We start from the raw sequence: 24,994 nt of genomic DNA, 5'->3' as shown, positions 1-24,994 counted from the left end.
AGGGAGCATAAGCTCTGTTGCCCCGAACAGCCCTGGTGCTGCTTCCCAGCCCCATAGGTAGCCATTTTGGTTCTGTTGCAGCTCTGGGTGCTGGGAAGTATTGGACTGAACTGTTACTTCCAGTGAAACATGTGTAAAGTGCAGCCTAATTCGGGTACAGACCTGGGTTCAAGTAGACTGTGAATGAGCTAAAGAACTGTGTAAGTTGTAAGACTTGGACCTAGGCTTCTCAAACAGCCATGCCCTCCTCCATCCCCATGACACATGGAAGAGCACTTTAAGAATTGAAGTTACATTCAGTAATAGTTTGTAACATGGCAAGGAGTCTACTGTTAAAAAAAAGTAAATAATTTTACTCACCATGCCCAAGCCTACTGGAGTGCCTAATGTACTACTTTGGATTCCAGATACTATGTAAAATGTGCAACACTGTGATACACTGCCTTAATTATTACTATTGTGACTCTTATTTATTGCATGTCAGTCATATTAGATAAAAGGGGAATATTTTACAAACTGGCTTGCTTTATCATGACAATAGAGGTCATAGCAACTAGGACTTACACAGGACACTTAAGCATACCAGCTGGGTTTGTGCCAAGCATTCTCCCATGCTGATACTTTGAAAACAGGATATTTGCTGCTGCCAAAAAGTCTTCGATCACATTGGCCTGCACTGCTGATGAATCGCAGGACAAAGGAGAAACTTGCCAAGTAGAAGAACATAATGCAAACCAAAGCAAATGCCAGGACCAGGTGGCAATATTTACACAAGAAGGACAAGGAGGTTTTATAGTACAGAATAGTTATACGTAGTTTGGGTTGACCCTAACAGGATTACAACATAAGAAGCCTCAAGCTTAATTAAATTCTAACATAAGAACAACCCCACTGGATCAGGCCATAGGCCCATCTAGTCCAGCTTCCAGTATATCACAGTGCAGGGCATACAAGAGGAATTTTATTGGGGGGTACGAAGTTTCTTTTGGGCCCCTTCCCAAAGGGGGAGGAGGCAATGGGGGCAGGTAGAATGGGGGGCAAAATAGGGCAGGGGAAAGGTGCTGACAGCCACAATAGTCTTTGGAGCCCAGGGTTACTAGGCTTCTTGATGCAGAGCCCAGGTCTACCTGACCATTCAGCATTGGCAGCTAGTTAAAGTAATATGGAAAACCAAACACACTCCTAAGTCTCTCTAAAATCTTTGAAATATAGAAAATTCATATTTAGACTCATTCTAAATGAGTCTTAGTCTCATTTACTCTAAATTCATATTTAGACTCATACTAGAATGGACCAAAATGAACTTCTGCAGCAGCTATAGCCCTGCAGCTGGGTCATGAGCTTCTATACATTTCTTCACTGTTAAGGAGATCCACAAGCCAGAGAGCTACTGTAGCAGGCCAGTTTCCTCCCAGATTTGACACTGGATGCATTCCTGGACCTGGTGTTCATGGTTTGCAGCAGCAAACACTGCAGGCACTGCACCTGGCTGTGCCTGAGCATCATGCACAGGTAGCGAGTTCAGGTGAGATAGGAAAATGTCAGATCCCAGGAACTTTCTGCACCCCCTCCTTTGGCTCCTGGGTCCCCTTTCTGACCCTGGGCCCGCAGGGCAAAGGTACAAATTACCCCCTTTACCCCCCCCAGGCCCTGTCACAGTGGCCCACCAAATGCCTCAGGGAGCACACAGACCTGCATCCTGGTGCCATCCCTTGTATCTGGCATTCTGGGGTATCCCACTTCTAAAATCAGGAGGTTACACACATACATCATGGCTTGTAACCTGTGGCGGACGTTTCCTCCAGAAATTTGTCCAAGCCCCTAGGCCAGACATCACCACATCCAGTGGCAAGGAGTTCCACAGACTAACTACATGCTGAACAAAGAAATATTTTCTTTTCTCTGTCCTAACTCTCCCAACACTTAATTTTAGTGGATGCCCCCTGGTTCTGGCATTATGTGAGAGGGAAAAGAGCATCTTTCTATCAACTCTATCAATAAGAACATAAGAACATAAGAACAGCCCCACTGGATCAGGCCATAGGCCCATCTAGTCCAGCTTCCTGTATCTCACAGCGGCCCACCAAATGCCCCAGGGAGCACACCAGATAACAAGAGACCTCGTCCTGGTGCTCTCCCCTACATCTGGCATTCTGACTTAACCCATACCTAAAATCAGGAGGTTGCGCATACACATCATGGCTTGTACCCCATAATGGATTTTTCCTCCAGAAACTCGTCCAATCCCCTTTTAAAGGCGTCTAGGCTAGACGCCAGCACCACATCCTGTGGCAAGGAGTTCCACAGACCGACCACGCGCTGAGTAAAGAAATATTTTCTTTTGTCTGTCCTAACCCGCCCAACACTCAATTTTAGTGGATGTCCCCTGGTTCTGGTATTATGTGAGAGTGTAAAGAGCATCTCCCTATCCACTCTGTCCATCCCCTGCATAATTTTGTATGTCTCAATCATGTCCCCCCTCAAGCGTCTCTTTTCTAGGCTGAAGAGGCCCAAACGCCGTAGCCTTTCCTCATAAGGAAGGTGCCCCAGCCCCGTAATCAGCTTAGTCGCTCTCTTTTGCACCTTTTCCATTTCCACTATGTCTTTTTTGAGATGCGGCGACCAGAACTGGACACAATACTCCAGGTGTGGCCTTACCATCGATTTGTACAACGGCATTATAATATTAGCCGTTTTGTTCTCAATACCCTTCCTAATGATCCCAAGCATAGAATTGGCCTTCTTCACTGCCGCCGCACATTGGGTCGACACTTTCATCGACCTGTCCACCACCACCCCAAGATCTCTCTCCTGATCTGTCACAGACAGCTCAGAACCCATCAGCCTATATCTAAAGTTTTGATTTTTTGCCCCAATGTGCATGACTTTACACTTACTGACATTGAAGCGCATCTGCCATTTTGCTGCCCATTCTGCCAGTCTGGAGAGATCCTTCTGGAGCTCCTCACAATCACTTCTGGTCTTTACCACTCGGAAAAGTTTGGTGTCGTCTGCAAACTTTGCCACTTCACTGCTCAACCCTGTCTCCAGGTCATTTATGAAGAGGTTGAAAAGCACCGGTCCCAGGACAGATCCTTGGGGCACACCGCTTTTCACCTCTCTCCATTGTGAAAATTGCCCATTGACACCCACTCTCTGCTTCCTGGCCTCCAACCAGTTCTCAATCCATGAGAGGACCTGTCCTCTAATTCCCTGACTGTGGAGGGAATCTCCTGCATAATTTTGTATGTCTCAATCATGTCCCCCCTCAGGCGCATCTTTTCTATACTGAGGAGCCCCAAATGTTCAGTTTTGATATTTGCCATTTATTTATCCCTCCCCCTAAACAGTCGCCACGTGCATGCTTCGGCTCTGCCTCCAAGACATTTACATAACCTAGGCTTGGGCAGAATGTGGGTCAAGGTGGTTGCCTAGTTTGCCTCTGTACGTGGACTGGGTCTGTGAGTGTGCTTCTGAAATAACTTGTGGAACCTTAGGTGAAGGAATAATGAATTTAGTGTGAACAAATTTCACCAATAAAATTGTTTTTTTGCTAATCGGTATTCACACAGGCTACTCCCCAGGTTTTCTGATTTTGTTCATTATGTTCTCTAATTTTTCCAGAGAGACAAAATCCAGCAACTGTTTGATATACAACTGCTGTACCCAGCTGGCTTTCACTTCAGCTTTGCTTTGATACAGCATCACATGACACTCCTCATTACTTCAGACAAATTATTCCAAAACTCCCAGATGCAGAGTCCCACAGTTCACTAAGCTCCCGCCTGGATTTGACAAAAATGTGAGCCTTTCACATCACAAAACAAATGTGATTTTGTGAATACCGTACATTCCCAATTAGCTAAAAGAATTCATGTCCTGACTCGTGGGTCACTGCGTAGTATTTCAGGAGATTAGCATCTCTGGTGATGGTGCCTCCATAGAGGCAAAGTTCTGCTTTTTTGTTTTACCACAAAGCTCTGTAAGTGTATTCTGGAGAACTACTGGCCAAAACAACTACAGCAACATTTTAAAAAGGCACAGTTCCTTTTCACTGTAAAAAGCAATTGATGCAATGTTTGAAGTTTAGAGTGTCTACATTTAGGCAAATAAACACACATAAACCATTAACAAGGAATGCTTAAGTTGAGACCTGAGATAGCTTAGTGGCTACAAGACTGAGCTGAAAATCAGAACTGCTCAAATCTTCTCTCTGACACTAGATGAGAATGGCTGCCAGATGGCCTGAGGCAAGGTGTTCCCCAACTGCAATATATAGAAAGAATACTTACCTTATGGGGTTGTTCTAAAGATTACCTCCATGTGAAGTGCTTTGCATGCTCAAAAAGCACTATACAATGCTAGTACTACAATTATTGTGCACTAGACTTCTTGATTTAAGAGGTGTTCGTTATGTGCCAGGTTAAATTAGGGATCCCTGAAGCTTACTAGATGAACATTTCACATTTTACAGGCAAGGTAAGGTCCTGTTTGTCCACCATGTGCCTCTTTGGTGAATGCTGTAAAGCAAGGGAAGAGAGGTGTATGCAATTGCCTCCCTCTGTATTTCTAAACACATTTTTTAAAAATTTATCACAACAGTGAGTGCCTACTATTATAAAAAGTAAATGTATTGTGTATGAGGTATGCATTCATTTGCTTAAAAAGTTAAATGTGATATAACTTCTAAAGCGGGCAGTCTCTCTCTATCTCTGTGTGCATGTGTGTAAACAGTAAACCTTTGAAATTCATTATTACACGTTCTAAATAGTGAAAGCTAGAAACTCCAGACCCTGTTGAAGGTTTCTAATATTGCCTAATAAAAACTAGAAAGTACTATGGCCAGGCGTGACAAACTAATTCCAACTAAGAAAAGGTCATTGTCTCTATCTTGAAAACATCTGGAGCTTCTCAATCTTCCTAGTTTTTTATTTTATTTTATTTGAGAAATTTATATCCCACCATCCCCAGGTTGAAGCAAATGTGCAAGGTGGCCTACAAAATGCCAGCTGAAACAGGTATGCTTTGAGCCCTTGCTGAAAAGTCATGAGGGAGAGAGTTCTCCCCTGGATGGCAATTCTATAGTTGTGGCAGTATTACAGAGAAGGTTTGCCCCCAAGCTGGAATGTATGGATGGAGGCAATCTTTCAGATAGTCTGGACCCAACTCATGTAGGGCCTCAAAAGTACTTGAATTGGAACTGGAAACTAATGGGTAGCCAGTGTAGTTGCTGAAGCAGTGGTCCAGCAGATTTAAAGTCCCCATAATTACCAGAGCCTCTGCTTTCTGCACTGTGCAGTTTCTGAACCATTTTAGAGGGTAGTCACATGTAAAATGCATTTCAGTAGTCCAGTTCTGAAGTTACTAAAATATGGATCACCATGGCCAGGTCCAAATGGCTCAAGTATGGTCTCAGTTGGCGCACTGCCACTATTTCTCCAGAGAGAGCTGGAAGTCCAGGAAAACTCCAAAGCTACATACCCATTCTTGCAGGGGAGGTACAACCCCATTCAAAGGGGGTAGTTGGAACTAGTTGTTCCCAACAAAGATGATCATTTCTAGTTCTGACTAGATGACACTAGAAACCTCAAACGCCACTTGGACCCTCTAGTTTTGACTAGTCAGAACTAGTAATAACGAATTTCAGGTTTTTACTACCAAAATGACTACTCTGAAAATCAGGTTTTGTTTTTGTAGTAACCTTCAATATATTTGAGACTGGTGAGTATAATTTCGTATCATTCACCTGAAATTTATCTGTCTTGACCCATACTGAAATTTGAAATGGTTCCTTAGTGTTTACTATGGAGATATGCAGTAGAGATATTGAATTTTTTCCCCCTATATCAAAAGGTATCCTACACTGTACAGTTTACTCAACAGGTTTTGGAAGAATTGCTTAAACTCAGAATTTGATCTGGAAAGTTTTTATTAAAATTATTTATATTAAATTGTTCCCCTCTTAAGAAGCGGTATCCAAGCTGACTTAAAATCTAAGAAAACCCACACCAAAAGGAAAACTCAATAAAACATAGAAGGCAGTAAACAAAAGCAGATCTCACAAAAAATCATCCAATTAAAACACATATGCTCTCTCTCTCTCTCTCTCTCTCTCTCTCTCTCACACACACACACACACACACACACACACACACACCCCTGGTTTGTTCAAAAGAGATCATAAAGTAAAAACAGTAGGGAGAAACTAGATTTTAAAATTTGCAGACAAGACAAGTTGTAAATAACCAACAGAAAACAAACAAAGAAAGAGACAACCTAATCCCTGACAACAGGGCAGGGAGATCCACAAAACAGACCAGACCCCTAGGCTCAGTCAGAGAATTCTCTGGAGACCTTTCCACTATCTACCACTTCATGAAGTGGTACCTTTTCCACCACCCACCACTTTTCTAATGTTCTTATGACATTTTCTGTACTGGGGAGCATGGTGGGAACAATTCCATGTTACGCAGAAAAGGGGAAAACATTAGTAATTTGCAAATTTGTTTTCTCCAGAGAAAGGGAAACTAGATTGTAAATTGTTGAGATTTTTAAACCTTATTTTAGGAATATTTTTCTTGAGCAAAAAAAAAAAAAAAAAAAGGAGGGAAAGGAAGGGATAATTATCCCTGTCAATAAAACAGATATTCTCAATTAATTTGAGATTAAATGGCCTCAATTAAGAGGCTACTCTACTTGCCATCAAAGAATTACCTCTGTCATGTGATGTTACACCAACGATGCAGAGCAACTGCAGTGTACAGTAAACATCTGGCTTTACTTATATTTATATTTATTTTATACAGGTATTTATATACCGCCTTTCTTTGGTCGTCAGATTTCTCCTCAGATTTTAATCCAAGGCAGTTTACATAGGCAGGCTGTTCTAAACCCCCGTAGGGATTTTTACAATTGAATAGTTCTAGTTCCCGGTCTGGCCTCTCTCTGGCCCTTCGCCTCCCACGCTCCACTTGGTGGCAACTCCTCTCTGCCACCGAGGGTCAGCTCATCAGTATATCAGCGTGTCGTCAGTTCTCGGGTACTTCTGGTTGTTTCGAACTGGCAGCCTCAGATCTTCAGGCATACAAGGCGGCAGCTCTACCAACTGAGCCAGACCTCCTGCCACTTACTTAAACATCATTTAGTGCAGAAGCAGAAAGAGAATCAGCTTACAATCTCATCAAGTCTGCACCCCATGCTGGAGGCCTTTTACAGCACATGGCTCTCTGCCACTGGGCATACTTTGCCAAACAGTAACCATTTGAGCAAATGCCCCCTAAGCAGCAAAAGTCAGCAGGACACTCTTTAATTTTGAAAAATCATATACAGCACACCAGGGGTGTCAAATTCGCTTCATACAGCGGGCTGAATAGCATTCATGGTGCATGCTGAGGGTCAAGAGTGATAACAGGAAGTAAGAAGTGATGTCATTAAGCAGGAGGTGACCAGAAATAAGCACTTTTTCATCACTTACGAACTGATTAACTGCAAATGAAAATATCTCAAGAACCCACTCCCCTGTCCACTGGGCTCCTCCTACTCCCCTCCCTAGTTCTGAGAAAAAAAAATCAAGCGATCCATCAATCGGCCAATCAATCATCCATTCCTTCCAAGTTGGACAGGAATGCTCCCCCCTGTCCTGACTGCCCCTCCTTCTTCTGGTTCCTTCCCTCAGTCTTGCGCAGCCTCTCTCCTCCTCCCCACCCCAGCCCCAACTCTCCTGGAGCCAACCTACCCTCCTCCTACCTACTGCTGCTTGTGCTGGTTTGGATACTGGCTTCCAGATCACCCACAAGGTCTTTCAGGGTGACATAGAAGCAGCCAAAAAATAGTAAGCACATGCAGGAGCAGGAGCTCTCTGCAGGAGCATATGGCCTCTGGGATTAAGCCCATCAGCAGCCTTTGTCTTCCTGAGCTTTTGTAATCACACCTGGGAAGACCAGCCCCCCTCTCAATCAGCAAGGAGGGAGGGAGGAGGAGCTAGCTAGGGGCATAACGCGTGAGCCTCTCTGCAGGAGCACGTGGCCTCTGGGACCCCTAGTACCACTGGGAGCTAAGTGCTAGGTAAGGCACTGCGAGTTTAGTGTCTGGGCGAGTTCAGCATCTGGGCGAGGAGGCCAGGGCCCCCCTAGGGGGGACCCCTTCTCCAGGGGATGGGCCCGTATCTGAATGCACTCAGGATACTCCTCGGTGGGAGGGGGGTCAGGGGCTTCTTGTAGTGGGGGATTCGATTATCAGAAACATAGAGAGGGGGGTTTGCAACAGATGTGAGGACCGCATGGCGACTTGCTTGCCTGGTGCGAAGGTTGCGGACATCACTTCTCGTCTAGACAGGCTGGTAGACAGTGCTGGGGAGGAGGTAGCGGTTGTGGTGCATGTTGGCACCAATAACGTGGGCAAGTGTAGCCGGGAGGTCTCGGAGGCTAAATTTAGGCTTTTAGGTAGGAAGCTGAAAGTCAGGACCTCAAAGGTAGCATTCTCTGAAGTGCTACCTGTTCCACGTGCAGGGCCAGCTAGGCAGGTGGAGATCAGGGGTCTCAATGCATGAATGAGACGGTGGTATAGGGAGGAGGGGTTTAGATTCGTTAGGCACTGGGGAACGTTTTGGGACAAGCAGGGCCTGTACAAGAGGGACGGGCTCCACTTGAACCAGAATGGAACCAGACTGCTGGCGCTTAACATTAAAAAGGTGGCAGAGCAGCTTTTAAACTGATCCCTGGGGGAAGGCCGACAGGAGCTGAGGGGCATCCAGTTCGGGACTCCTCATCCCTATGGGACTAGGATGGGGAGGTTAGAGAACAACAAGACAAAGGCAGAGTAGGAGAAGAAATTGGAAATGGTAGCATGATGGGATGTGATAAACAGTTTGGCACAGTGAGAGAACGCAGGGACAAAGGAGCGAATAAGCAGCCCATCCTGGGGCATCCCATGTACAAATGCTTTTATGCGAATGCCTGAAGTCTCCGAGCAAAGATAGGAGAACTGGAATGTCTGGTGACTAGGGAAAACATTGACATAGTGGGCGTAACGGAAACCTGGTGGAATGCGGAGAATCAGTGGGATACCGTAATCCCAGGCTATAAACTCTACAGGAGGGACAGGCAGGGGCGTGTTGGAGGTGGGGTGGCTGTTTATGTTAAGGAAGGGATAGAATCCAGCAAAGTAGAGATTGAAGGTGGGTCCGACTCCACCGTAGAATCTCTGTGGGTTAAATTACCAGGCCTGTGGGGCGATGTAATACTGGGGGCGTACTATCATCCTCCAGACCAGAAATCGGAAGGGGACCTTGAAATGAGAAAACAGATCAGGGAGGTGACAAGGAGGGACAGGGTTTTAATCATGGGGGACCAATTATCCTCATATAGACTGGGTCAATTTGTGTTCTGGTCACGAAAAGGAGACCGGATTCCTTGACATGCTAAATGACTGTGCCTTAGAGCAGCTAGTCATGGAGCCCACCAGAGGACAGGTGACTATGGATTTAATGTTGTGTAGTACATAGGACCTGGTTAGAGATGTCAATGTTATGGAGCCGTTGGGGAACAGTGATCATGCTGCGATCCGTTTCGACATGCACGTCGGGGGAAGAATACCAAGCAAATCTCTCACAGAAACCCTTGACTTCCAATGGGCGGACTTCCCTCAAATGAGGAGGCTAGTTAGAAGGAGGTTGAAAGGGAAGGTAAAAAGAGTCAAATCTCTTCAGAGTGCATGGAGGCTGCTTATAACAACAGTAATAGTGGCCAAGCAGAGGTGTATACCACAAAGAAAGAAGGGTTCCACTAAATCCAGGAGGGTGCCCGCATGGCTAACCAGCCAAGTTAGAGAGGCTGTAAAGGACAAGGAAGCTTCCTTCCATAAATAGAAGTCTTGCCCTAATGAGGAGAATAAAAAGGAACATAAACTGTGGCAAAAGAAATGTAAGAAGGTGATACGGGAGGCCAAGCGAGACTATGAGGAACGCATGGCCAGCAACATTAAGGGGAATAATAAAAGCTTCTTCAAATATGTTAGAAGCAGGAAACCCGCCAGAGAAGCGGTTGGCCCTCTGGATGGTGAGGGAGGGAAAGGGGAGATAAAAGGAGACTTAGAGATGGCAGAGAAATTAAATGAGTTCTTTGCATCTGTCTTCACGGCAGAAGACCTCGGGCAGATACCGCTGCCCGAATGGCCCCTCCTGACCGAGGAATTAAGTCAGATAGAGGTTAAAAGAGAAGATGTTTCAGACCTCATTGATAAATTAAAGATCAATAAGTCACTGGGCCCTGATGGCATCCACCCAAGAGTTATTAAGGAATTGAAAAATGAAGTTGCTGATCTCTGGACTAAGATATGCAACTTGTCCCTCAAAATGCTCACGGTGCCAGAAGAATTGAGGATAGCAAATGTCACGCCTATTTTTAAAAAGGGAAAGAGGGGGGACCCGGGAAACTATAGGCCGGTCAGCCTAACATCTATACTGGGTAAGATGGTGGAATGCCTCATCAAAGATAGGATCTCAAAACACACAGACGAATAGGCGTTGCTGAGGGAGAATCAGCATGGCTTCTGTAAGGGTAAGTCTTGCCTCACGAACCTTATAGAATTCTTTGAAAAGGTCAACAGGCATGTGGATGTGGGAGAACCCATGGACGTTATATATCTGGACTTTCAGAAGGCGTTTGACACGGTCCCTCACCAAAGGCTACTAAAAAAACTCCACAGTCAGGGAATTAGAGGACAGGTCCTCTCATGGATAGAGAACTGGTTGAAAACCAGGAAGCAGAGAGTGGGTGTCAATGGGCAATTTTCACAATGGAGAGAAGTGAAAAGCGGTGTGCCCCAAGGATCTGTCTGGGACCGGTGCTTTTCAACCTCTTCATAAATGACCTGGAGACAGGGGTGAGCAGTGAGGTGGCAAAGTTTGCACCAAACTTGCACCAAACGACACCAAACTTTTCCGAGTGGTGAAGACCAGAAGTGATTGTGAGGAGCTCCAGAAGGATCTCTCCAGACTGGCAGAATGGAGCAGTAAAATGGCAGATGCGCTTCAATGTCAGTAAGTGTAAGGTCATGCACATTGGGGCAAAAAATCAAAACTTTACATATAGGCTGATGGCTTCTGAGCTGTCTGTGACAGATCAGGAGAGAGATCTTGGGGTGGTGGTGGACAAGTCAATGAAAGTGCCGACCCAATGTGCAGCAGCAGTGAAGAAGGCCAATTCTATGCTTGGGATCATTAGAAAAGGTATTGAGAACAAAACAGCGAATATTATAATGCCGTTGCACAAACCGATGGTAAGGCCACACCTGGAGTATTGTGTTCAGTTCTGGTCGCCACATCTCAAAAAAGACATAGTGGAAATGGAAAAGGTGATAAAGAGAGCGACTAAGATGATTACGGGGCTGGGGCACCTTCCTTATGAGGAAAGGCTACGGCTTTTGGGTCTCTTCAGCCTAGAAAAGAGGTGCCTGAGGGAGGACATGATTGAGACATACAAAATTATGCAGGGGATGGACAGAGTGGATAAAGAGATGCTCTTTACACTCTCACATAACACCAGAACCAGGGGACATCCACTAAAATTGAGTGTTGGGAGAGTTAGAATAGACAAAAGAAAATATTTCTTTACTCAGCGTGTGGTTGCTCTGTAGATCTCCTTGCCACAGTATGTGGTGATGGGATCTGGCCTGGATGCCTTTAAAAGGGGATTGGACAAGTTTCTGGAGGAAAAATCCATTACGGGTTACAAGCCATGATGTGCATGTACAACCTCCTGATGATAGAAATGGGCTATGTCAGATGCCAGATGCAAGGGAGGGCACCAGGATGAGGTCTCTTGTTATCTGGTGTGCTCCCTGGGGCATTTGGTGGGCCGCTGTGAGATACAGGAAGCTGGACTAGATGGTCCTATGGCCTGATCCAGTGGGGCTGTTCTTATGTTCTTATGCACACACACGAAGCCTAGTTGCCGAGTCTTGGGCCCCAAATTATGAGACTTACTGACTTGTGTATCTATAAGTCTTGACTTTTTCAGGTAATAACCCTGGAGACAGTGATGCACGTGACTCGAGTTCCCACGAGTCTCAGAAAATGCATGTTTTCATGACTGGAGTTCAGTTTGCAAGTCATGAGTGCCCATCCCTGTTGATAAAGTCACTTTGGGTCCCCTTAGGGGGATAAAGGTGGGATAGAAATATGGTAAATAAACAAATAAAATTTTCAAGATATGGGGAGCCTAATTATCACACCAGTTGCCCTTTCAGCGGTGCTGCTTCTGCCAAGGTACCATTTTGCAACGTCACTTCAGCAGGTTCTCCTTTCCCACTCTTTTGGTAAGCCTCTTCGCCCATACTATTCTTCACCTTCAGAGTCCTCCTTCCATCTCTCCCTCCCAGTGCTTTGGCAGAGGCAGCACAGCTGAAAGAAGTGTGCTGGGAGAGCCCAGTTATCATGCAGGTCACCTATGTTGGCAGTTTCTTCTGACTCAGGAGTGTGTGAGAAGGCTTCTGTCTTTCCACTGACATTCTCGCAGTACGTGAGTTCTCCAGCACTCACAAAAACAGGGGTAGTGACTGACCATGGAGAGGTCCCAGGAAACAGTTACTATTTATGGCAAATGGGGACAGTTAGAGCATGTGTGACTCTCAGTATCAGTCTTTATGAGACTTTCAAAATATGTGAAAGTATCAAATTTTGTAACTTAAGAGACTTTGGGAAATCACTGAATAACTGCAGAAGTTTATGCAGCGTTGTTGTCTTGCCTGGGCTTGCAACAAAAACAATTTCTTAACACCAAATTATGAGAGGGACAAAGTGGCTGGCTTCAGGTATACTCTTTCTATCCTTGAAACACAAGGTTGTACTGAGATAAACAAGCTTCTTTGATTCTGATTTAAATGTACAGACTTTTTAGGGTAATATTTCTACTCTTGGTTACTTTTAGGTTGAAATAATAACAGCTAGAGTGACTTGAAGAGAGCTTGTACACAAAAGAGGCGCAAGGATAATACTGCTAATTACCTGAGCTAATTGATTTTTCCTTTGATTTGAGTGGTTTTCTGTTAGTTATGTACTGTACTCGTTTACCCCAGATACATTTTTAGAGCAAGCCAGAAAAGAGGGAGTCTGTTTTCTCTCCTTCAATATTTATTCTAATCATCATGTTTACTAAAAGACAGGAGATTTAGCACAGGCTGGGACTTCACATTCTCTTTAAGCCATCGACTGAGATGGAACAAAAAGCCAGGAAAGTGTTCCTATCCATCAATGCTGCATCAATTTGACATTCCCAAACTTGCATCTTTACAAACATTGTGTATACCACACAGACCAGACTGAATTATATGAAAGAAAAGCAATTAATAGATTAAAATTTCATGTGGAAAACAGAAACGAGGAGGGGGGAGAATGACGGTGGGGAAAATTTTAATCCTTTTAGGCTTTCTATCAAGAACCTCAGAATATTAAACTTCAAAATACAGTACTCAGGTCATTTCTGATACAGCTAGATAATGCAAAACCACAATAAGGGGCCACCAATAAATCTTACTGTACTATCAAATTATGTTGTCTAGAACTTGGGAAAACCAGGGTTCAAGCCTCCACTCAGTCATGAAGTTCACAGAGTCATCCTGGTTAGTCCTTTTCTGAGGACAATGTGTCCAACAGCTTTCTAATCATGTGGGGATTAGAACATGGATGCATAAGTTTCCCCAATCTGGCAAGCCACCCTGCTACTGCATAATTGCAGGTCGTGGGGAAGTTCAATCAAAACATCAATCAATGGCCAGATTAAATATTATGCACTCAGAGTCATATGGGAACAACCACAAAAAAGGTGCAAGTACCTTCAAGCTCAAGACAATGTAAAAAATAGACCAAAAACAGGCCCTGATGATAACAGTACAATCTGACACATACAACAACTACCACTTATGATACTTGGTCCCTAAATGTCTGCTCTGAATTTAACAATTTGCCATTCATTGTTTCTCAAGAATTGATATTTGCAAATACAGGTTAAGTATCCACTGAGACTGCTTGGGACAGGAAGGTGTCTGGATCTGTCTGGATTTTGGAATAATTGCATAAATATAATGAGAAATGCTTCATCTTGCACTTTACAGTGTAACTCATATGGGTGTCTTTCAACAATGTCTGTGCAATTACATACAGAACTTACAGCCTGTACCTGTGTTGTACATGGGAATGAGCACAAGACCTTCTAGGGTTCACACTACAGAAAACAAGTCTTCTTGTTTCTTGGACAAAAATGTTTGGATTTCAGAATAGTCCAGATTTTGGCTGTCCAGATAAGGGGTAACCTGCAATGGGTTTTTAAAACCTACTCAAATGCATTGAGAAGCTGATCATTATTTTAGGGTAAGATAACCTTATCCACAACACCACCCTGAGCAGATGAACCACCTCCCAATGGAACCTCCTTGTCAGAAATCAATGTAAGTTTCTTGGCCACTGCACTACTGATCCACTTCAGTTCACTACTGTATTTTGTATTTCTACCCACCTCATCTAAAGCAGATTAAAAGAGAAATAGAATTAGGTGTCAACAGTGTATAGATGACACCTTGTTTTAAATTTCCAAATGAACTAACTCAACAGTTTCATTTAGATGTTAGCAGGATCCCATAGCTTAAATGCCATGGGGCTGCGAAGTAGTCCCCCAGCACTATCTTCTGGAATCATCTCTCCAAGCAATGGAACTACCAAAACATGGTGTTCCCCCCAAATAGCATGTTCAGAAGGATACTATGATTGATCAAATTGAAAACCAACATAAGATCCAGGAGAATTAGCTAGCTCACACATTCCTGACCATATCCCTGACCACCACCTTACCTGCTCTTGCACAAATGAGCTGTTGGCATGGGTGCAGGGCCTCTGGAGATTTGTGCCAGCAGTCCCACAGCGCATGACAGTGGCTTGCCTTTTGTGATGCTGCACCAGGATTTACAGCATAATCCTATCCCTGTCTACTCTGAAGTAAGTCCCATTGTGTTTAGTATGGCTTATTCCTAGGAAAGTGCGCATAGGATTGCAGCCTTACAGTGGCAATTTGCAAGATAGGACTGGGCTGTAAGCTGTAGAAAGATAAGTACTTTTCATGTTACCCTCTTAGAAATATTGTCTGCACTGGTGGTTATAGCAACACTGCTCAGCACTAGCTGATCCTTAGGTTGGAATGTCAAATTCAGTTGTTTCCTCATTTTAAGCATATAAATTGGAGGGGGGTCCAGAGAACGAACTAGAAAGAAAAATATATTTGTATCTATCACATGATTTGATGATGGAAAGCTGAAGGAAGAAACTTTTAAGTTCAGGCGAATTTACAAGGTAATTTAAAAATGATTTGAAATAATATTTTCTACAATGTAATCTTTCTACAATAAATCATCTCATAACCTTTTCCACATAAAATTATTGTATACATTGACTCTGCTTGAGTGGGGACTGTTTTCAAACATCTACTGGTTGTAATAAAAAGAGAGAAAAAGCAGTTGCTATTGCTACTAATAGCAGCACAAAAAATATCAGGAGCAAGCTGTAGTAGAAATGCATTCTTGATGTTGGACAATGGAGCATACTTCTCCAAAGAGATTTTGTTATGTTATTTCTAAGATGCATGTAAATGGAAAATGGATGAGTACCACTTGGGAATTCTTCCAGTCTAGGAAATCCTGTTGCTCTGTCTCTGTGTGGGGGTAGGGGAAAGGATCGCACTAGATCTTCATCTATTTATGCTACATCTATTTTGTATATTTTGTCCAAACAGGACTACTTTGGAAGGAACCGCTGTCCACTATAGCTTAAATGCAACAACAGAAAATAGTTGTACAGTGTCTCAACAGCCATCCATAGCAGTTTTTTAAAAAATGGCTAAATCAGCCTAATTTGCATGTACATGTTTTAATTGGAAACTCTGGAAAAACCGACTGTTTAAAAAGACATAGAGAGTTGTATGAATGTTAACAGAAGCAATATTGACAAATACACTAATGTTCATATTTCATAGTACAATCAGAAAGAGGAATGAACAGTTGTTCATTGTTATAAATGATGTCAACAAGATTAAAAAATGTCTTTTTACTGAGAAAGCAACAGATCTGACATTCCTTCCCCCTCTCTTCTGCCCCCCCCCCCCGACATTGGTTTACGAAACTAGCTACTACTTAACTGGCACAGAACCATCCCTTTACAAAACAAATCACATCATAATATTCATACTACAGCCCTGCAAATGATTGCCTTGAGCACTGCATTGTGTACAATGTAAAGGATTTAAAGCAACACACTGCAGACCAAGATGGGCAGAATGGACAGTTCAAGAGTTAAGCACACTACAAGCAACTCTCCCGCCCCAACCCTGGACACACATGTGTTATATTCCTAGCTTGGAATATCATGAGAACATATATTACAGACAAACAGTAATACATGATATGTCAAGAACCGAGGAATACACATAACTACAGCAGTAATTAAATAACCTTTCCCCGTCATTCCCCCAACACTTTCTCTTTATAACAAAACACAGACAAAACCCCCTTTTCAGCAGCAGCAATGAAAACTTAATAGCCTACCATTTTCTTTGCATTCTTCTGGAGGTTTAGCCTTTTTCGCAAGTCGTGGATCCAGCCATGATGTTGTCTTTGTGTTATGGCTGAAAAGAAAAGAAATCACCCTGATCAGGCACATACTGAACAGAACCAAGTTTATGTCTTCCGACGAGGGGGAAGGGAGGGTAGCGCAACAAAACTGCAATCAATATACTTAATTTGCTTACGGGGTTCTAAGTAGACCTGAAGGAGGTGTAAGAGCGATTGGGCAGAGCAGCTCTAAATTTGGCAGCCTCTGCTCCTTGTCCTCAAAGCAGCTATTTTTATTAAAATCAACTAGAATGTTGCCAAGTTAGCCTCATTGTAAATGCAGAACTCATCCAGGGCAAAAGGAATTTACAGCGCTCTCCAACTGAACGGGTGCAGCCGACAGCCTTCTGAACCCGTTTGCTAGAGTTTGAGCAGAGAATTATTTTAATCCTAAATGCTTCCTAAATATATTTCTCAACAGCCACACAGGCAGAAAGGGGCTCAAATGGCACTGTGCCTCTGTGTTGTTGTTTCTTAACAGGATGATTAATGTCAGGTTGATTAACCAGCTGTTATCTATTCCATATCTAATTCACCTCCCATGATAAAAGTACATTTAGCAGAAGCTGAATGAATCACGTGGCTTATTCTGCAAAGCCCAGAATAGATTGTTCTCCTTCCCCCCCCCCCCCGGAAAGCAATGAAATGGACCCTGAACTGGTGTAGAAAATTCTTCACTAAGAGTGGTTTCCCAAAAGATAGTTTAACCAGCTACACAGACCTATATGCAATGTTTTCTTAAATTTTATATCCTTTTTTTTTTTTTTGCAGCCAAGTAAACTCTGAGCCAGAAAGGGCTTTTAAACCAGAAAAGAGAAATGGATATTTGTTTTATTTTTTTAAAGAATGCTCTTTCTCTAAGGCACTCTGTTTCATCCCCTCTTTCACACACTCAGCGTGACAGTCCTTTTGTAGTGCATGTTTTATTTATTAAACACATCCTAGGAGGCTGCTCGCTTTGTATAGTTTACATATTGCTGAATTATTAAGCTTTTTTAAAATTTAAGTAACATTTGCTGACTAATTTAAAAAGACCTGTAAGGCATTTGCTGAAAAGCGTAGCTGGCATTCATGGTAAAGAAGTCCTGCTATTTGGGCTAAGAAGCCCCTTTGGAAAAGTGGCTCTCATACTGAATGGGGGACAAGTAACTGTGGCTCTCTCATATTGAGTGGGGGACAAGTTCACCCCAGCATATCATCTTCTTCAGCACATTAGGTTCTACTCCTGCCACCAAGACTGAGAGTTTGGGGCTTCCTTCAGCCTGAAGAACTTTGATGGGTGTAGCCCTCAGCTAGCATTCAACCTAGCCAACCCCACCACTCTTTCATCAAATGTATACTAGACCGGTTTAGAACCTAGTGATTTTTCATGTAGGATTATTACTTGGCTCAGGACCCAATACTAACAGATGTTCAATTTATGCAACTGTAGTGGCCCTTTTTGTCAAATGTGAATAGTCCACGTGTATACTTAACATCACATTTCCTATCTAAAATTCTCATATCTTTGCTGTCACTCACATGCACTGGAAAGAAAAAATGCCAAACAATGCATGCACACACAACCATATTTTACAATTGCGCATGTGTACCCATGGGGGGGGAGGGCTTGATCTATGGAATGGATGATTTTTCCTTGGACTTTTGACTGACTCCCCACCACCCCGTTATATGATTTCATGTATTCATTACAAATTCTCTCTAGGGTTCCAGTAAACAGAGCCAGGGACCTTACATTATCACTTATATTAGTATTTCTCAAACTTTTTAGCACTGGAACCCACTTTTCAGAATGACAATCTGCCAGGACCCACCGGAAGTGATGTCATGGCCAAAAGTGACATCATCAATTTAGGCTTCAAACCTAAGCCACGATCAGGAAAAGATCCCATTACGCAGCACACCCATGCTGCTATTTTGCATAGCATGGAATTCAAACATTCCACCTTAGAAGTCAATGCAGAACATACACTTGGATCCTTCTCCACACAACCCTCCCCCCCTTTTCATCTTCCCACCTATTCAGGGCAAAGTACCATGCTTCTTTCCTGCCAGGAGTCTGTCTTGTCCAGCAGCTCTGTATCCTGTATTTTCAGTTTCGTATTTTCAAGGGCAGCTGAGCTAAGTGCTACCTGAAATTTGAGAAATGCTGACTTATATCATCTACCTGTTTTTCTAAATAGCCACTTGTTCCGGCCTGTGGATTTCACTGGGACTGGAGGTTATTTAGGGTTCCGAGGAAGAAGCAAGTCTAGTCCAAGGCTGTCTGAACCAGTGGTTCTCAAATTTTTAGGGAGATTTACTCCCTAAGTAAGTCTTTGTGGGGGAGAGGCGAGGGCAGTGACACAATCCCCAGGATCACATTGCTAAGCAGAGTGAGAGGGGTGCTTTCTAAACATAAGCACATCAACTTACAGAAGCAGCTCCAGGTACAAATCACAATGTTTCTAGGTGTAAGACAGGCATCTCTATAAGACTCCACAACTCAAGGTGACTCACTCACCTGAGAGCAAAGCAATGGCTGAATACAGAGGCTTTTATAGGCTAGGTAACCTCAAATCTCTTAGCACTGGGACCCATTTTTAGAATGACAATGTGTCGTGTCCAGGACCCAATGGAAGAGAGGTCATGGCCATTATATCAAGCAGGAAGTACTTTCCTGAGAATGCAGCAACACTGAAACTGCCCATGGCAATCACTGAAATGTGCCATTTTCCCTAGTTAGACAGACTATAAATAATTAAATAAACTAGAACAAATAAATAAGGAGAGATAAGATGGGGAAGCCAGCCCTGTTCCACTAAGTGAATTTTCTCTGTAGTCTGCCTGCAGTAACCTCACACCCCCCTTCCCCCCAAAAAAATCAGTAAGATTTTTCAGCCCTGCCCAGTGCCCAGTTCAGTGTAAGTTCTTGTATTTAAGCAAATTCAGTGTGATTTGGGACAAAATCAATTTTAAATCCAACATGTTTTTTGTTTGGGCTAGATTGAGATTCCAAAGCTTCCCTCTATACAGCTTAAAAATTCCAGAATGATGAGAAAAAGTTAGGCTCCTCTATCAGGGGTGGGGGCGGGGGGAAAGGAAGAAGAATCTGAAAAAGACAACAGTTTGCAATAAAATAGTTACCAGCTCAAACCTCTTTATACTGTACTATTGGGGGGGGGGGGCTGCCTTCTGGAGCACTTGTTCAGCCAAGGTAAATTTGCTTACTCATGAGTAAACATGACTGTGTAGCTTACTTTTGCTTTCCATAGGGCTTAATACATTCATCAGCTTGGAGGGAGGGACTTCCTACTCGGGTGTTTTTGGGGGGCTGCGTTGATCGGGACAATTTTGGCGGTGTTGGATTCCTCTCGGCCTGCCCTTTGCAACAGACCAAGGCACAGTCGTCTATTCATTAGTAAATGCACAGTGGGGTTCAGTTCACTTTCCATAGGGCTTAATGAATTTCCTAGTCCGCTATCAGCTTCTCAGTTGCAGCTTTGTGACCCATTAACAAGTGGGTTGTGACCCACAGTTTGAGAAATCCTGTGGTAGGTGTTTACTCCAGTTGCTTTATCAAGAAATCAGTGCAAATTGGTAAAAGATGGAGCACTTAACAGCAAAGATGATGTATGTCTGACTACAGCTGGTATTCTCATTATTAAAAGATATCTTACCAGCCATGTGCAACAGATTATAAGCTGGACTGATGCCAACAGAAGATGTTCTCATCATTAGGATCAAGACGTGCAAGGACAGTGACCAGGCTGATGTTCTCTTCTTTAGAGAGAGGGTTATCTGGCAGGTACATATAAATTAATACATTTGGAGAATAAACATAGTCTGGGGCTTTGAAGGAGTTTGGGGCTTTATGTCATCACTGTTTCTCATAAGATCAGTCAGGTACAGTGGCTGAGGTAATTGGTTTGAGTCCAACTTCTCATGGGAACAATGAGAAAGCAGATAGTTCGCACAGCTGGGAGATGCACAGAAGATAGCTGACAGGCACACAAGATGGGAGATGGTTGTTTGGCCTTTCATCAGCTGTTACACCACTTATACAGCTAATATCAGCATTTACTAATACTTGAACCTTAATAGTTTTAATCTGACAATAGGCCCCTGGTTCTAATACTGTCAGAGAGAGAGAGAGGGAGAAGTCCTCTCCACTCCCTCCACACCTTGCTTAATCTTATGCCTCAATCACGTTCCCACTTAATTGCCTTTTATCCAAGTTAAAAAGTCTCAAATTAAGTTAAAAAGACTTCCTTTGTAAAGAAGGTACTTGGTTGAGCTTGGCTGCTCCCTTCTGCATCTTTTTCAGTTCCATGACATCTTTCTTGAAGTGTGGTGACCAGAACTATACATAGTATTCCCAACATGGCCACACCATAGATTTGTAGAGCTGCAGTATAGTAATAGTATAGTATCAGCAATCTATCTTTTTTCTGATGACTTTTTTCCAAGCTACTGCACACTCTGGTAATATTTTCAGTTGGCTACACTGATGTACTACAACCCAAAGATCTCTGTCCTGGTTCATCACAGACAGTTCAGACCCCATCAGTGTATATGTGAAGCTGTGAGGTGTTTTATCCTAACATGCATCACTTCATCTTCCTTACTGAATGCATTTGCCATTTGGCTGTCCATTCACAATCTGATTTGGTTTTCACTACCTTGAATGTCATCATGTCTACCTTGGTGTCATCTGCAACCTCATTGTTTGCCCACCTTGCTGTTTATTCCTAATCCATATCATTTATGAACTAGCTAAAAAGCACCAGTTCCAAGAAAGATCATTGGGGGACCTCACTTCTTACTTCCCTCCACTATGAACACAGCCTGTTTATTCCTATTTTCTGTTTCCAGTTCTTTAACAGTACAATCTATAAAAGAACCTATTCTCTTACTCCATGACTGCCAAATTCTCCCACTATAGCCCATTCTCCTATATGCTTAATAAATGCATCTTTAATCATGCTTTCTACTAATATAACTGGAACAGAAGTTCAACCAACCAGTCTGTAACTTTTAATTGCTGCCTTAATGTTCTAGTCACGTGCCTTCTATTCTTTTTTAATATCTCTTATGGTCAGCCTTTTTTTTTTTTTTTTTTTGCTAGAGTTTGTGTTCCTTTTTGTTCTCTTCATTTGGGCAAAACTTTTGTTTTCTGGAAGCCATCTTGTCTTTTGTAGCTTCCTTGACTTCACTCATGCGCCATGCTGGCATTCTCCTGGAGCTGCTGTTCCTACTTAATGGCACACATTCTAGTTGATCTTCTGCTATTGTGATTTGAAATAACCTTCACATACTCTGGAGAAATTTGACCCCCTTGACTTTCCCTTTCCGTTTTCTTTTTATTAGTCCCCTCATTTATCAGAAGGTCCTTCTTCTGAAGTCAAATGTGTCTGTGTTGGACTTCCCTGGAAACTTTCCAATTACATAGATGGCAAGGAGCTGTATGAGCAATTAGAACTCTCAAGCCTCTGATCTCATAGCACCCACCTGTTTCCTATTCCCAGGCTGCACTTTTTAAACTTAACCTTTACCAATCCTGAAACTTCAATTACAGCAAAGTCCTGAAATAGGGAAAACCAAGAATTATTTTTTAAATGTCACCTTCTGCTCACCCACTCATTCAAGGCATTTGTGCTACTCATGCACTCATTCAAGGCATTCCATTCAAGGCATTCATTGAAGGCAAATTATTACTGGCAGAGGATGGAGTGGAAAGATAGAAGAAGAGCACCCAGAAAGGGATTATTATTTCAGTGCCATTAACTTTTTATTTTCTGACTGGCTATTATTCCGTCAGCCAAAAATCCAGCTGACCTCATCATTAGAAAAAAAAATTCCAGTAAAACTCCACAAGGTCATCTCCAAAAGCTTGATTACTAAACTGACTAATTAATTTGCAAGGAATCGCTCTAGAACAACAGGGTCTTTCAATCTCAAGTCAGAAATAGTTTTCCCAAAGCTGACAAATGTAGAAAAGCCAAAAGGACTTAGCTGTACTCCACACTTAGGTTTTATGCCACTTTTAACTGCCACGGCTGTTCCCCTGCCCCTTGAATTTCAGTTTGGTGAGGATGCCAAGAACTATTTGTTTGGGAACTCTACCTCTATTCTTCTACAACCGCAATTTTTAAGAGGATTCCCTTGGGTGTGGTCTTTTGTACCTTAAGTACAAGGCTCTACAAAGCTGTCAGTAATTGAAAGAATATACAGTTCCCAGGCTAGGCAGAATGTAATCCTGCCTATGTGCTGGATCCCAGAAACCCAAAGGAGTACCTGCTAGGCACTAACATAACCAAAGCCATATAAATTGCAATACAACTTGATTAATAAATAGCTGTTAAACAAACAAAAATATTTTAAATAGTTGGTCACTGCTTTATTCAAACTGGGGGGGGGGAAGCTGCCAGTGAAATACTGCCACAAGATACTATTTTATGTTCAGAAGGGTATAATTACTGACCAGTTGGATGGATTTGATGCAGCTCAAACATGGCATCAGCCATTTGATTGAGAACCCACTAATGTGGCAGTTCCCAAACTCCTACAAGGGAGTTGGGAACCCTGGAAGTCTTGGCAGCAGTGGGTCAGGGGGCCAGTGACAGCGCTACAACTGGAGCTATTTGCAGCAGCAGGGAGACCCACAGAGAGGGCTGCGAGCTCCCTGCACCCTGCCAGAGGCCAGTGCGACCCCCCCAGGTAAAAGCCCCTTGCTCTCAGTGCTGCTACAATCACTGTGGCATCATTGTGACACTCATTTCTGGGCCATGCCACTTAAGGGGGAATGGCCCTCTTCCAGTTCCTCAGTGGGTTGTGACCCAACCACTACACTAATGGCATGCTGGTAGCGTACAGAATCTAGACTCTCTACTACCATTGGTAGTAACCACCAAATTATGAACAACTAAGCTAATGAACCAAATTATGAACCCCTTCCCCAACGGTTACATTTAAATAATGACTTCAGCTTGGTACAAAAGAAGGCAAGAGTTTTATTACACACATAATTTACAATAACCCATGGAATTAGACTATTACAATTACTAAAACCAAAAGGAATGCTTACTCAGATAGTTAATGAGTGGGTCTGCAAATGTAAACAGTTACAAACATTACACTTAACATGCATTAGAGAGGAAATCACTTAAAAGTGACGTACAAGGCAAGCAATCAGAAAGACAGAATAAAACAGAGAAGATCAAGTGGAGAGTAGAATTCTCAGAATGAAGGGAATGAAAAATATTACTCTGAGTGATAGAAGTCCAAGCTCTTCCATTTTCATAGTCTCCAGAGGTAATATTTTATAGCTTTTTCTATACAACAGATTAGCAGTACGGTTTGTGGTCACATGTTGCATTAATTTTTTTTATTATTCATTAATATTGGGGAGAAAAAGCAGATGGAGAAAAAACACTTCCACTCAGTTTTTCCTCCTTTTATATCATTAGGTTTTGGGTCTTAATAACTGGTATAATCCTTTTCTTCAACTTTCTTCCCTGAACATGTAAATAGTTCAGCAATATTCTTATTCTGTTCTTTCCTACAGAAAATATTGTCAGAGATTGGCTAGGCAAACACATCAGAAGACCCATCTGGTCAACTTCCTCTGTACAGCAAGCATCCACTGCTGTCCACTAGGTTAGCCTCCCCAGTGGGCCCTAGCATGGTCACCAAATGATGGCAGGCAGTAGCAGATGCTCCATAAGCAACAGCGCCATTTCAGATTTCCCCGATGCCTTGCCCCTCCCAAATAGTGGGGCATATGAGAAATCTAAAATGGCATCACTACTCAAGAAAAAGCATCAGCTATGGCCCAGTGTGGCCTGATAAGTTTGCCAAAGCCCAAAAGGAAAGTTTATTGTGGGAAGGGGAAGCAGCAAACACTTCTCCTTCAGCTCTGCTACTAGACCAGTATTAGGGTATTTGCATCCTGGACGATTGTGTCCTGATAAAATGTGTCCCAGTCATTAGTGCCCTTGGACATTCATTGGTTTTTTTTTTGGGGGGGGCACCCAGTTATTTGCATCCCATTATAACTGGGCAAGAAACCCCATGTTATATATGCTAAGCATATATCCCAGTCTACTTCTTGTTTCCCATTAACATTCTAGATGCATCTCTCTAGCACAGCATTTGCCAAACTATGGTCCGTGGGCCAGATCTGGTGCAACACTGAAGCCCTCCCACTATGAGCAGTGCTTACCATTCTGTTGCACTACTCACAATCAGCCCACCTGATCTCTACAGCACGACCCTCTCCACAGCTGCGTCTGCCCAGAAATCTGGGTACTAAACCTACTGGAGCAGTGGGCTTTAGACGCGACTGTCCAGATGTTGCTCTGTG

The 24,994-nt window shown here is 43.1% G+C and overlaps 1 protein-coding gene across 1 annotated transcript in view; it reads right to left on the bottom strand.

Moving 5' to 3' along the window:
- The window catches only part of MAGI2 (membrane associated guanylate kinase, WW and PDZ domain containing 2), a 747,493-nt gene that overhangs the window by 227,474 nt on the left and 495,025 nt on the right, over positions 1 to 24,994 (bottom strand). The window contains exon 6 of the mRNA XM_066633432.1: positions 16,585 to 16,664. Within this exon, the coding sequence (XP_066489529.1) occupies positions 16,585 to 16,664 (80 nt within the window). The remainder of the gene's footprint in view (positions 1 to 16,584; positions 16,665 to 24,994) is intronic.

The sequence above is a fragment of the Tiliqua scincoides genome, chromosome 7, assembly GCF_035046505.1.
Source record: "Tiliqua scincoides isolate rTilSci1 chromosome 7, rTilSci1.hap2, whole genome shotgun sequence".
NCBI lineage: Eukaryota > Metazoa > Chordata > Lepidosauria > Squamata > Scincidae > Tiliqua > Tiliqua scincoides.
The sequence above is the reverse complement of the archived record's forward strand: the minus strand, read 5'-3'. Positions and strand labels throughout refer to the sequence as shown.